The sequence below is a fragment of the Aptenodytes patagonicus genome, chromosome 1 (genome assembly GCF_965638725.1).
Source record: "Aptenodytes patagonicus chromosome 1, bAptPat1.pri.cur, whole genome shotgun sequence".
NCBI lineage: Eukaryota > Metazoa > Chordata > Aves > Sphenisciformes > Spheniscidae > Aptenodytes > Aptenodytes patagonicus.
Window position 1 is genome coordinate 23,428,707 of NC_134949.1, and position 14,232 is coordinate 23,442,938.

General features: G+C 36.9%; 1 protein-coding gene across 5 annotated transcripts in view; it reads left to right on the forward strand.

The window, feature by feature from the left end:
- The window catches only part of GRM8 (glutamate metabotropic receptor 8), a 388,670-nt gene that overhangs the window by 300,481 nt on the left and 73,957 nt on the right, over positions 1 to 14,232 (forward strand). For all 5 annotated transcript variants that reach the window (XM_076329675.1, XM_076329646.1, XM_076329685.1 and 2 more), the window contains exon 8: positions 5,759 to 5,895. In XM_076329675.1, coding sequence (XP_076185790.1) covers positions 5,759 to 5,895 — 137 coding nt within the window. The remainder of the gene's footprint in view (positions 1 to 5,758; positions 5,896 to 14,232) is intronic.

The following is a 14,232-nucleotide window of genomic DNA, read 5'->3' on the forward strand; positions in this document are numbered from 1 at the left end:
TAATTTAGGATCCATTACAGATTAATCAATTTAATATGCAGTTGGCCACTATTACATGTGAACTTGTGGTTTCCAGTCATTCCAATTCTTTTCCATTACCTGAGATGTAACTCAGCAACTTCACTGAAAGGCATCCGGGCAAGTGTCCTCCGTAACCTCACAGGGAACTAAGATTACAGTTTGCATTAGGAGCGGGGATGTTTTAGATTCATGTGAAATGTAACTTGATAAAGTAGGCACATGCAGGATAAGGTAGTTGCTGAGCAGCATCTTAAGAATATCAAGGTACATGTTTAAGGATTTTCTTCAGAAGAATATGAATTTTCAAGTTCAGTGCACAAAGGACCTGTCATAAAACAGTTGTTTATCAGAAAGAGTCCTCCTTGACACCATTCTGAATTAAAAACTTCATGATTTTTTTCCTCCTCTAAATAACATTTCTGGCTAGTTTAGGCTGCATTTTGAAAGGCTTATAAACAGCTGAGGTCACAGACACATTGCTTCAGTAATGTTTGGCTAATGTGTTAGTTTAACTCCAAGAGTTGTTTAATGCTGCTGGCTGTAAACTGGGAAGGAGGAGGGAGAATTTCTTTCAGTACCAGATTATTGCTTTATATCTACAATAATTAAATGTGTCCTTAGGCTTGATAAAATATAAGTTATTCTCTTATGCCATGGATATGGATTTTCTTCAAGTGAATGGAAACAGAACTATTCTACAAAGCATCCTTCTATAGGGTTTATAGAAGATTATTTAGTCTGATTTTGGAGTGATTTTGAAGCAGGATCTATTTATCAGCCATTCAGTGTGTCAAAAATGTAAAGGACTTTGTATGCAATACAGCAAAGACTCTGAAGATTTTAGGTGATCACATTATACTTACAGTAGGTATGCCTGTTAAAAGGATGTCCAGTAGTAGACAAATGCTTATGTTTATGACTTGAAAAACTCAGGACACCAGTTCAGGTGCACAAACCAGTTTTTCTTTGTTTGTATTTTGAATGACATCATTGGATGTAGTCACAGCTCTGTTGTCCGGACAGTGTAATCGATTCGTGCTCTGATGTCTTCGAAGGAGTAGAAACATGGATGGAGCTCTGTCTCTACGTTTCCCACTGTATCTCATCCCTTTTGTCCCTTTTGGTAAAGTAGTTCCTGTAAAGGGAAATAAACGCTTTCACCTTATGCTAACCATGAGACTGAACTGCTGGTCTTTCCTTTAGAGACTGAGTACATTAAATGAGCTACATTTTCCTCTTCTGTTTTACCTTTTTAACTGCAGAAGAGTGATTTCAAAACAAGTCTGTAAACCTTTTGAACAATGCTTCATTGTGAAATTTGAAAATTTCTTTCCACTTATCCGTCTACAGTTATACAACAGAAAAAATAAAAAAGACTTTCTAAAAGTATTCTGGAATTGCTCAGCAAAGAGAGGCTTCAGAAACAGATCTCAAACTAAGTAACTATGTTTGGATATTTAAAAAAAAAAAAAAAAAAAAAAGGATTGGCACAAAGGAAGGATGAAGAAGGTGAAGGTTCACACATGATTTTCCATAGTTATCCTATTTCTGTAGTTAGCTTATTATGTATTCTTGAAATTCTACCATGTAATTCTGTTTTAGGCATCCAGAATATATTAAAAATTTAGTTAAGATGGTGACAGATTGAATACAATTACCTGAGTCAATCATGGGTTAAAATTATGCATGGCAACATAACCACACAGAGAATAAAATGTGAAAGGGCCTAGAGGCACAGTTCCCTCACTGCTCTTTAACTATCTTGCTAAATGATTGCTGACAAATTATGGAAAAAAAAAAACCAAAAACATTATGAAATTAGTGAAATTATTTAAAAAACCATGGGCTACTTTGTATTTTCTGAGGTGGTCTACACTAGCATTACAGGGACATTTTTCCTAAGCAAAAGTAACATTTTCCTATGATGGTGCCCAATAAATGTGGTTCCTGGATGAGGATATCCAAGTTCACTCTTTAAGATAAATATCCTGTCCAAGAACTATTCAGTGTGGTTTCCCAAAATCTTTTTATATAAGCTGGAATTTATATAACCTGGGCTCACTACCTCAGGTCAGTGGTGTATTCTGTATTACTTTCTCTCCATAGTGTGTTGCATTTGGATTTAGCAGCCAGTCCTCAATAACCATTAAGTGGAGCAATTAAACACTCAATGACTTAAACTAGCACTAAGATGCAATTCCCTGTAATGGTATTGGTACAGTATAAGCATACATGGCAGTACAGTACAGGATATCAAGAGTGCTCAATTCTGCATATCTGGTTGTCAAAAAAAAGAGGCATTTGTACAACCCAATGGCTTTTGTTACAGTGTTATATACCGAATCTAGACGTGCCTCCACCTATGCTCTTAGTTATGGTCAGCTACAATGTTTCTCCACATGGTTTAATTATCTGATCTCTATACAGTGTTAATCAGTTTTTCCACAGAAGTATTCACTTTAATTTGATAGACTATCCAACAAAATATATTTTCTTAGAAAACCTTTTCATTTTGTGGACTATCTATTCTCAGATGAACTTTTCATCTGTATCATCCATCAGGGTATATTTTTCTTCAGATGAGATTAACATTCTTTTAAGAACACTAATTGAACATTTGTAATTTTTTTGTATCCTTGAGGCCTCTAGTTTCATTCTGTCCTTACACTTTCAAGGCTTCTGCTACCATCTTGCATTCATAATTTTGGGAACCCTTGCTAAAATCCCCAGTTTTTCTTCAAATGCCTTTAAGCTTTGCTTTCCGGGTTATATAGCTAATCGTTTATCAGCACAATCCAGCCATGCATACCTCCTTGTTTTAGGTCCATTAAATGTTTCATTCCACAAAGCAACAATGAACTAAAAGACATATATAAATGATAAGACACATGAAAATAATTGTCTGGTACTGCTTGCTCACAGTATCTACTAGTTATGGCAGCATTGCTAGTACATTATCAAATTTACTTTACAGCAGGCACTGTGACTGTTATTGTACTTTCTAAAAATCTGTTATTCAACAGAGGAATTGTACGTTCTTCCCAGTGTTTGGGAGTCTGAATCTTCTGTGGCTTATTCCAGGTTTTAACAAGCTGTCATGGCTTAACCCAACAGGCAGCTAAACACCACACAGCCGTTTGCTCACTCCCCCCTGCCCAGTGGGATGGGGGAGACAATCAAAAAAAGGTAAAACTTGTGGGTTGAGAAAAAGACAACTTAATAGGACAGAAAAGGAAAATAATAATAATGATGATAAAAGAATATACAAAACAAGTGATGCACAATGCAATTGCTTACCACCCGCTAACTGATGTCCAGCCAGTTCCTGAGCAGGGGCCGCACCTGGCCAACACCCCCAGTTTTTGTTCAGCATGACGTCATATGGTATGGAATATCCCTTTGACCAGTTTAGATCAGCTGTCCTGGCTGTGTCCCCCTCCCAGCTTCTTGTGCACCTACAGATTCCTCACTGGCAGGGCAGTATGAGAAGCTGCAAAGTCCTTGACTTAGTGTAAGCACCGCTCAGCAACAACTAAAACATCAGTGTGTTATCAACATTATTCTCATCCTAAATCAAAAACACAGCACTGTACCAGCTACTAGAAGGAGAATTAACTCTATCCCAGCTGAAACCAGGACACAAGCTTAACTTTATTAACTTGGCAAAGGTTGTTTTAACTTCTGTTATATGAGAAAGATCTTGTTAGAATCAGTTGGAGTGGCAGCTGCATTCAACAGGATGCTGCATCCCTGTTGATTGAGGTGCACAGCATGAGATGCTGTTACACTCTAGATGAGAACACTACTATACCAAAGAGAAAGATGATTCTGGCCTGTACTATAGTCTGTCTCTTTGTACATGATATTTCTAAAACCAGCAATAGAGTATTAGCTCACACTGTTATTGCTGAGCATAAGTGTCTGAAGTTCCCGTTGGTCTTAAGTGATACAAAGGGCATTTTGTATCTGTTGGTAAAAGATATCTGTTCTTTCCATGAGCTTTTTAAATGCTGCTGAGTGGAAAGATGAATTCCATCATTACTTGAGAGTAATATTTTGAAGGTTACCTCCATACCTCCATACCAACAACAGTTGAGTATGTGTTTATTGGATTGAAGAAATTTATTGGTTCAACCTGCTATTTGAGCAGTGAAGAATAATTTCATTGTTTGGAAGATTGTAGACTGGCATTTTTCTTGCCCTCCATTCTGTCAAAGGAATTGGGAGCAAAGCATGAAGAGCTTTCCAAAATTTTATGTTGAGTCTCTTGCATCTTCATGGGGTCTTAAGTCTTTATCACACATAATTTTTTTATATTCCTCTTCCATGGTTGCTCACATCTAATTTTTGCAGCCAGAGTTTTGCTGGCAGAACTGTGAAATTGGCACAGTAGTTAATGTGCCACTTGTCACTCTCAAAGCACTGTTTATTTCACTGGATTTCAGTTTTGTATGAAAGCTGCTATACAAAACAAGAGAAAAAAATATTTTATGGGAGACAGACAGACATACAAGAAGAAGTAATTGAAATTCTGGGGTATGTAGATTGCTGTCCCCACTTCTACTGGCTAGCTTCTGCTTGATATGTACCCAGTATTTCAAGCTTTTTTGGCATTCTCTGGAAACCACTCACAGTGGGCTTAGTGCCTTTAGGTGCTACATTAACAAGTCTTCTACTGTAGGAATTGACTATGAACTGGATATTCTCCTTTTCTTGGTTGTTCATATGGAGAAATGTGAAAGCATTGGGAGGTAGGTTTTGTGGTGGTTTGGTTTTTTTCCCTAGTAAAGACAGATTTCATTCTCTGGTCACTGAAATAGAACTTTAACATACTTGAATTTGTCTTCAATGGACATAACTATAAATATGATTCACCTATACATATGAATTTGGGCGATAGGTGAAAATGACATTCTTTGTGTAGTTTTTGAAAAGTCCCTAGGAGTGCAGGTCCTTGATGTCACCTTGAGGGAATTAATCAAAATGTGTTCTAATTTGGCTGGCCTGGTTGCCAAGGTAGACATGTAGTTTTCAATCTTTGAACATTTTGTTGATCGAAGTAAGAACAGAGTGTCAATTTATAACTTTTGACAGCTTCAGCAATGGCCCTTTCTGTGAGGCGGTGTCGTGTATAGAGGAGAGAGCAACAAGCACAACTGCTATCCTTAATTTATTTTGATAAAACACTTTTACACAGGTGGTCAGTGTTAGAAACTGATCACATTAACTGTGACCAGGTTTAGACACTTACATCTCAAGGTCTTTTATGAGCATTGGCTCCTAAGTTGATGATATTAATTTTATTTTCATACTTAATGGGGAAATTCTTTATGAAGTTCATTACAAGGTTGCTATTTTGTGCTACTGCACTGTATTCATGCCCTAAAGTCAAATTGTGCCCTTCTGCAAGTCAGAAGGAGTTTCTCTAATTCTGTTTTATCACAGAATTTCCTAATATTCTGCAATACACACACAAAAAAACCCCCAACCAACCAAACAAAAAGATTGCAAAAGATTATCTTTTTAAATTGTTTTAATTAATCATAGATAGGATAGATTCTGTGATGATGATAATAACACACATTTTCTCTTTGTAAGGTTTTTGGATTTATTACCATACTAGCCTTGCATTACGAAGAACCTGCTCAATCTCTAATTAGTATTTTTCCTCCAAAATATATTTTCTGGAAAACTGTTTTAAAGGTATTTATCCTAATTGCTTTTTAATTTTTTTCAGGGAGTGCTGGAACACCTGTTATCTTCAATGAAAATGGAGATGCTCCTGGACGCTATGATATTTTCCAGTATCAAATCACCAACAAGAGTACAGAATACAAAGTAATTGGTCAGTGGACTAACCAACTTCATCTAAATGTAAGTACTAGTTTGATTATGATGCTGACATTAGAGTATACTCATTTAAGTATTACATTTTTTCAAAGCACTTCAAAAATATTGATGATTTCTTCTCTGTCAGTTGGCAGAAGAAAGCTCTTCCAATCTTCTTGAGAAGACAGTAAAAGCACAATAACCTGAACCAAGTTCTTTATATTTTAAAGTAGGTTGGGTTGTGTATTTACTTGCTCCTTTAAATGATATTTTAGAATTATTATATATCAGATATTCCTCAGACTGATTATGAAGTTAGGCAGGGAAGTAGTAATTCATCCTTCAAAAGACAGTGTCAGACACAATGATGGGTACATATATATTGCCCAGGTATTTCAAATAATATAAAGGGATGGAAATGTATTTAGTAAAAGAGAAGTTTGGACTCTAACCACTTACAATTTAGTTGAAACACTGGGATGATGAACTACTGCAATAAAAATATTTCTTGACTATAAAGGGAGAATTTGGAGTTTTTCTATATAGTCAACTAGGATTAGTGTAGTCCCTTATTACTTAATAGCAGAAGAAACAAAAGACACAACAACTTACCCATCCTTAGGAGTTGTTTCTAATTGCTACCTTAATATGTTCTGCAAGTTCTGTGGTAGTTAAGCTCCACCTATGCATGGAATTATATTTGTTTTGAAAGTTGCCCTCCCAATAAGATTCAGAGAATATAATATGCAATAGTTGTATGACAGCTAAGCATCAAGCCACAGCTGTAACTTGAGAAGTTGTTGGGTCCAAGGCACTTCTTTCTGTCAGAAGATGGTTCCATGAAAGAAGAGTTACAGTCATGAGAAAAGCAAAATCAAGTTAACCTGTTTCCTTGATAGCTGTGCAATATTTACGGGGTTTACTTGAGGTACGTTAGCCATTTGGGTAGCTCTGCAAGCGTGAAATATCAAGTGTTGTTTTGCTAAAGGCTGATGAGAGGGGCAACAGTGTGAATTGATGACTAGATTCACCAAAGGGAGTTTATTCAGTGACTTTAATAAAATCACAAAAAGCAGGTTTCAAACATCTCTGGTTTTCCATGTGAGAGGTTCCTGAAGAAGAGTAACAAAGACAGTATAGTAAATATTTACAAATGATTCTCCTGTTGAGACTACTTTGCAATAATTATCTGAGTGCTACCCACAGCAACACATATAACTCCCCATTTTCAGCCACAACTGTTAAACCACTTTACCATATCTACCATTTAATATCTGTAAATACTTGGCAAGAACTCATATATTTAATTCTTCTGCCCAAATAGAGGAAACCCTACCAACAGAAACTGTGTACAGCAGATTGTATGGCAGTGTTATTTCCCTGCACTAACCTGATATCTGTCTGTTGAAAGGCACGAAGGGAAAAAAAAAATGGTTAAACAAGTTTGAAGATTAATACTAAATAGTAATTTTTGGAAAACACTAGAGTTAGACCCTTATCATAACTATTATGGCATACACTCCAGATCTTCATAATTGCTACAGTTTTCTGAAAAGTTAGTGTTTATTAAGTGAGCTGAAAAACTGATACACACATTTTGTACAAACGTTAGTACTAACATAGCAGTTACATACTAGTAACTGAGAGCTACCTTAGAATTTGCTTCAATTTTAATTCCATTCCAATCTACCTTTTTCTATCCCCCTCTAGACTGCTAAATTTTTCATTAAGCCTGTAGCTTTTCAGTCCCATTATTTCTGCCTGATGTATGCGTACTCCAGGGAATTGTCTGAAATATGATTAGATTGGCTGCTCCTCAGACTACTGAAACCAGACCATGCTAACCACATTGACCACAAAGCTAACAGGAAAAGATTTATCTAAGGACACCCCTTGTTAACTCTCATTAAGAATGGATGTGTTAGGATGTTCTTTGCCTCTCTTTTTTTGTCTCTTTTCTCACCTCCTTGAGCTCACATGCTGGACACCACTGGTTGTCCAAATTCGTGGGCGAGCTCTGTCTAACGTGTGAAGTTGTGGAGATGCAAACGGGTAGGCACACTACTCCACAGCAGGTGTTTCTGCTCCCAGCCTCTTGCCATGGCCCCGTTCTCATCACACCGCCCGCTGCTTTGCTGCACAACCCCTGCTCACACAGCCCAGGGTGCGAGCAGGCACACAGGGCTCTGTCCCCCTGTGCATGGTGCAACTGGATTGATTCAGCAAGGAGATGTTTCTCTCCCTACCTTTCACTTCTGTTTCTCAGCTTACTCATCTTTATCTAAAGCCTGGAAGATTTCTAAAGGGATTATTGGGCTTTATTTCTTAAAGTTTTTCAGGGTTTGAGATGCTGGATGCAAGTCTCCATCGGTGTCTGCAGGCACTGGTATAGTAACAATGAAGAAGGAAGTCGTAATAGGGGTGGTACCGTTTGTTTCCATCTGTTTCTACATTCACTAAACTTACTTAGCACGTGTCGAAAGTAGTTTATGCCACATGATGATCTGCTGTGGCAAAGCTGTTGTCTCCTCTCGCTAGACAAAATGTACTAAACTCAAGTAATCTTTGTGAATGATTGTCAATACTCCAAATCATCATATTGCAAATTAGGTAGTGCCTTTGATTGCCAATGGATCAGAGGGAAAACAATGGATGTTTTCATAGAATCATAGAATGGTTTGGGTTGGAAGGGACCTTAAAGATCATCTAGTTCTAACCCCCTACTAGACCAGGTTGATCAAAGCCCCATCCAACCTGGCCTTGAACACTTCCAGGGATGGGCAACGACAACTTCTCTGGGCAACCTGTTCCAGGGCCTCACCACCCTCAGAGTGAAAAATTTCTTCCTTATATCTAATCTAAACCTACCCTCTAAATCTACCCTCATTGGTTTCATTGGTTTCAGTGAAAACATCTGTATTTATTGAAGGCAAAGCACTATTAAGGTGGCAGAGCACTTTTTACCCTGCTGTTTTATAAAGGAGATGCTTTTAAGATAGAATACTTTCCCACTGTATCCTTTGTTTTCCTGCAGTTTCCTCTTAATGAAGACACATGTAACTATGATTTTTAATGAATCTCTGTCAGCTAGATATCCTCTATAGATACTTCTACTCCTGTTCTTACAGATATTTCTACTTCAAATTGTGTGGTAACATGTTGTAGCTATGACTGTGTTTATGATTGTGTTCATCTATACAGCTGGTATTGTGCTTCAGAAAAGCTATAGCTTTTATTCATTTATTTATTTTCTATGCCAGAAAAATAAATCATGAAAGTACCAGGTTTGCAGTACAGTTCAACCTTTAGAACAATTAATGTAACTCAGTTTAGAACACGTCTTGCATCTAAATAATCGAATCAAAGGGTTTCCTTTTTTCTTTCTGACCTTTTTTTTTTCCCTCTTCTTTTTTGTTTTCCTTTTCCTTAGGATGTTCTTTGATATTTTCTCTGTCGGGTTTTGGTTGCGAGTGTCTGTTGTGTGGGCTATGGCTCCTCACCCGGTGGCCAGCCCCAGTCCTGTCTCTGACCCCAACCCTCAGGATTCACGATTCCTCTGCCGGGGTCTCTGGTTCCTCAAAGTTTTTGCTGACTCTGCAGGGTCCTTGTGGTCAAGCTTCAGACTTGTTCCTTTCCTGGTGCAGTGCTGGCTTTCCCTTTGGGCAGAAAGTGTTGACTCTGGCTAGTAAAGACTGTATCATGTTCCCTAAGGGGCACTTGGTCAGCAGGCTTCACCAGCTGCAGAGACCCTTCTAGCTGCAATGCTGGTTTCTCCCTGTGGTCCTCAGTAACATTAATGCTCTCCTTTAGGCAGACTGACCTTTCAGATTTCCTCTGAAGCAGCTATAGCTTCCAGATATAGGAACCTCATGATTACTGATCAGTACTACTCTTGCAATTCTTACAAAACAAATGCATGTATGGCAATGCTGAGAGATACAGTACAAAAGTTAAATTAAAAAAAAATCATGATCTTCAAAATTTAAATTTCTGTGTGATTCTTGAGTTTGAATAAGGTATCTCAATCTTTGACAGATGCAAGGAAATTCTGAAAGCAGATATTTAGAAACATCAAATTATAATCTCAAAGAACCTGATTGTCTTATATACAATTATCACTTTACACAATTCTGACAAAGTAAATTTACACCCCTTTTAATGTCCTTTCACTCTCTAAGGTTGCCTGACTTTAAATGTTCTTAATGTACTGGAAATAACCAGACCCTAAAAATTTTTAGTATCACTTTGAAGGAGAAAATAATTACCTTAGAACTTCTGATCATTGACTACACATTAACTGCCAGGGTTTTCTGTTGTTTGCTTTCCTCATTTTCTTTTCTTTATCAGTAGAAGAAGATAACTTATTTTTCAGAAAACTCTGATAGTTAAAATCCTTTCTTCCAAAAAATATTCTGGTTTTCATAATGAATAAAAATCCAGGAAAAGGTAGCTGTTGCTGCAAAAGTTATGTTTTATTCATATTGCAACAGTATTTTGCATACCAGGTCACACGTAAAAGTTCCCTACAAATGTGCAGGTTTAGCAAATTTGAGCTCTCAACCATGTAATCTCTGTAGGAGGAAAGTTGTTAAAAACAAGCTTGCTTTTCCTGGCACTTATGATTTGAAATCAACTTCCTTTTATGATTAATAATGAATTCCCTTTTAGAAACTGTGTTCTGTATTGCACGTGTTGTAATAAGGGCTAGATCGAGATGTTGACTGATGGCTTTTGTCAGTGGCAGTAAATGGAAATAGTCCCAGTCCTAAAGTTTTAATAACAAGTTTCTCAGTTTTCTTCCCTTAGGAACCCATTCAGTTTGTTCTGGTTCATTTCTGAGGGACTTTTTTCCACTCTTTAAAAGTGTTCTATTTTGAAACCTAAATGCCAGTTGGAAAAATAAAAGTTGAAATGTTTAAGAATTTTAAAATCTAATATTTTGACTTAAAAAAAAAATCATTTTTAATATAGTTTAAAACATTCTCGGATTTTATTTCGACATTATACATTGTTTTGGTCTACCAAAATCTCTGTTTAAAGTTCCTAATCTGATAAAATATGTAGATCCAAATCCGTATTCTTCCAAGTTAGTAATTTTGGTTGATGGGACTTCAGGCAGACACAATTATTGGTGCTTTCAGAATCAGGTATTTAGCTGATGCAGTTAAAAATCTTGAGTGGATATCCATTTATGTGATATTATTCCTTAAGAAAAAACCAAAGCATATCAAAACACCGTATGTTTCAAGTGAAAACAGTGAAATTTTAAAGACAGAATTCACTTGTGTTTGTTTTGTTTTGTTTTGTTTTGTTTTCACCAGAGCACAAGAGTTCTGTAGAAAGGCAAAAGAAATTTTACAATAACAGATTTTTAACATTCTCTTAGAAATAATAGGATGGGTAAGCTTTCAGATTTATGGAGTGTGTGCACTGAGGTTATGAATGACTCAGGGGCATCCATTTTTCTGTAATGGTCTTGATTTATGACTAAGAAAACCATAAATTAAAATTACACTGATGTGATGAACTATCAGAGAGACAGCCATAATCATCATCAGCCTTAAGCACAGTGTTTGGTGAACTAGTAAAAATTGGGAACCCCACATCGACAATGAGCTTCCCTTCAGGCAGCCATATCACAAAAAAATTTGAATCAGTATTTGATTTCTCTTCTTTTCTAGGACTCTTGTAAATTATGTATCTAATCCTGAAGAAAATGATCAACACTGACATTAGTCAATTCTTTTTGGAAGTAACAGATTCAAAACACATTAGTTCCCTATCTTGTGACATGGTAAAAGAAAATGATTCAAGAAGCTTCTGATGTTTTCTCTAACTGCAGCAAATAAGTTTCAAGCTTTGCTGTACATCACTATATTTCATTAAAGAAGCCAGAGCGCCTCTTTTTTCCTGTGGTAGCTATTATATAATTGATAGATGTTTTCAAATTGCTGAACCTAAGCCCTGTGTTTAACAAAACACGCTACAGTGAAATATACACCAGGAGCACTTGGTGCTGTATATGATTATATCTATAAACAAAACATGACAATCATACTGCCTGCAGGGTATTCTCCCCATATGTAATAGGGCAGTAGAGTTCAAACTTGCACTCCATCCATGTTATCTGCTTAAAAATTGTTGATACTGTGTTAAAAATAAAACTTAATGAGACAAGCAAAAATGTTTTAGGATCTTCTATTCTTCTTGAAATTATACTGCTGTCTTCCTTTATTCTACACAGGGCTGGAAGTAGAAAGAGACTATTATGGTTTTTAGAAGACTACTTAGGTTTTACAAAGCTAGTCCTGATCTTAGCACTGGTCAATAAGTATGACTCAGGATTTATTCTTCTTTACTGTCAGAGTCTGAGATCATATGAGACTTGTAGTCACTAAGGACAAATGCTAAACTAAAGAGATGTCAACAGTAGACTACAATGGGTACAAATTGTAGACAAATCAACGAAACACATGAAATGTGAAATAAGATTGGGATTTCATGATTTTGAAAGGTTACAGATTGTATTATTAATAAAAAAATTACTTTAGGATGGGGGGGCTAATAAGCTGAATACAGACATTGAAAAAGCACTGAATGTTTTTGAGATGTGCCTGTAGTAGAACAGATGCTATTTCAGACATGACTGAAAATCAAAACAGAACTTGGATTCAAGAGCCAATGACCTTAGAAGAACCCAAGAAGAATGACAACTTGTCTTCCTTCTGAAGCTTTTTACTTTGTTGGTCATAATAGTCTTTTTTTTTTTCTCAATGAAACAGACATCTTGACCGATTCTCTAGAGAAAAAAAGAAAATGGAAAAAAGAGAGCTGCTAAGAAAATATCCTGAACTTGGATAACCATTTATTCTTCATTAAAATGATACCAGATTGCCAATGAAACAGGCTTTACTTGAGAGTTAGAATGAATAGGGATTTTTTCTCACCTTGTCAGGGTGAGTGAAAGTCAGGTTTCTCAAATGAAGCATGGGGTTGCAGTTGCACGCTTGGCTGTGAATTTGTCACAGGATTCTTGAGTGGATGGTAGATATTTTATAGTTTTTTGTAATCATCCTTTGTAAGAAGTGTTATGGTTGGAATGAACTATTCTTTAAATAGCCATAGCCAACAGGACCATTGAGTATTCTTGTTTTTTCAAAAAAGCAGAACGGAGGCCTTGTCATGCATGACAAATAAAATAAATCACTTGTGTTCTAAAATATTCTTTTAACTTTCACAATAAAAAGAAGTGTGCAGTGATAGAACAATGAAAAATCGGGCGCTTTTATATGTATTCCTGGAGAGTTCTGCATTCATATATGGGACTTCAGAGCTGGGTTAGCTGCTCCCCTGGTACCAGCTAATGTTGTGACTTTTAGCATAGACTACTGGGCATGTGTCCTGGTTTCGGCAGGGATAGAGTTAATTTCCTTCCTAGTAGCTGGTACAGTGCTGTGTTCTGGATTTAGCATGAGAACAAAGTTGATAACGCACCGATGTTTTAGTTGTTGCTAGGTAATGCTTACACTAGCCAAGGACTTTTCAGCTTCCCATGCTCTACCGACTGAGAAGGCTGGAGGTGCACAAGAAGCTGGGAGGGGGCACAGCCAAACTGGCCAAAGGGACATTCCATACCATGTGACGTCATGCTCAGTACATAAACGGGGGAAAGCTGGCCGGGGGGGCCGCTGCTCAGGGACTGGCTGGGTATCGGTCGGCGGGTGGTGAGCAATTGTACTGTGCATCACTTGCTTTGTGTATTATTATTATTATCATATTATTGTTATTATCATTTTATTTCAATTATTAAACTGTTTTTATCTCAACCCACGAGTTTTTCTCACTTGTGCTCTTCCAATTCTCTCCCCCATCCCACCGGGGCAGGAGAGTGAGCGAGAGGCTGCGTGGTGCTCAGTTGCCGACTGAGGTTAAACCACAACAGCATGGCAGGTAGTTTGGATTATGCATGGCTGGCAGCAAGTCTGCAGTGAATTGCTTTGTGAGGTACCAGTGTGAAACATGGAGTATCAGCATGTTTCTTCCCCAGTCTCTTCCATCTTTCTCCTTTCCCCCACAGAAATCTATATATGTATTATAATTTGAAGATTGAGCTGCCCTTTAAACCTAGAAGCAAAATGTTCATGCTTAAAAGCAAAAATGGTAGATTAAATGACTTTAATTATTGTTCATTTGTGTTACATAATGGAAGTCTACTAATAAATTAATAATCATTAAATGGAAAATGAAAGAGACATTCAGTGGTTATGATATGATGAAAGAAAATAACCAGCAGTTAGCAGAACATTACTATATGATTATTTTTTCTGTTTGCTTTTCTGCAATTTCTCTTCATCTTGCAGTAGTATTAATTTCATTTCTTTA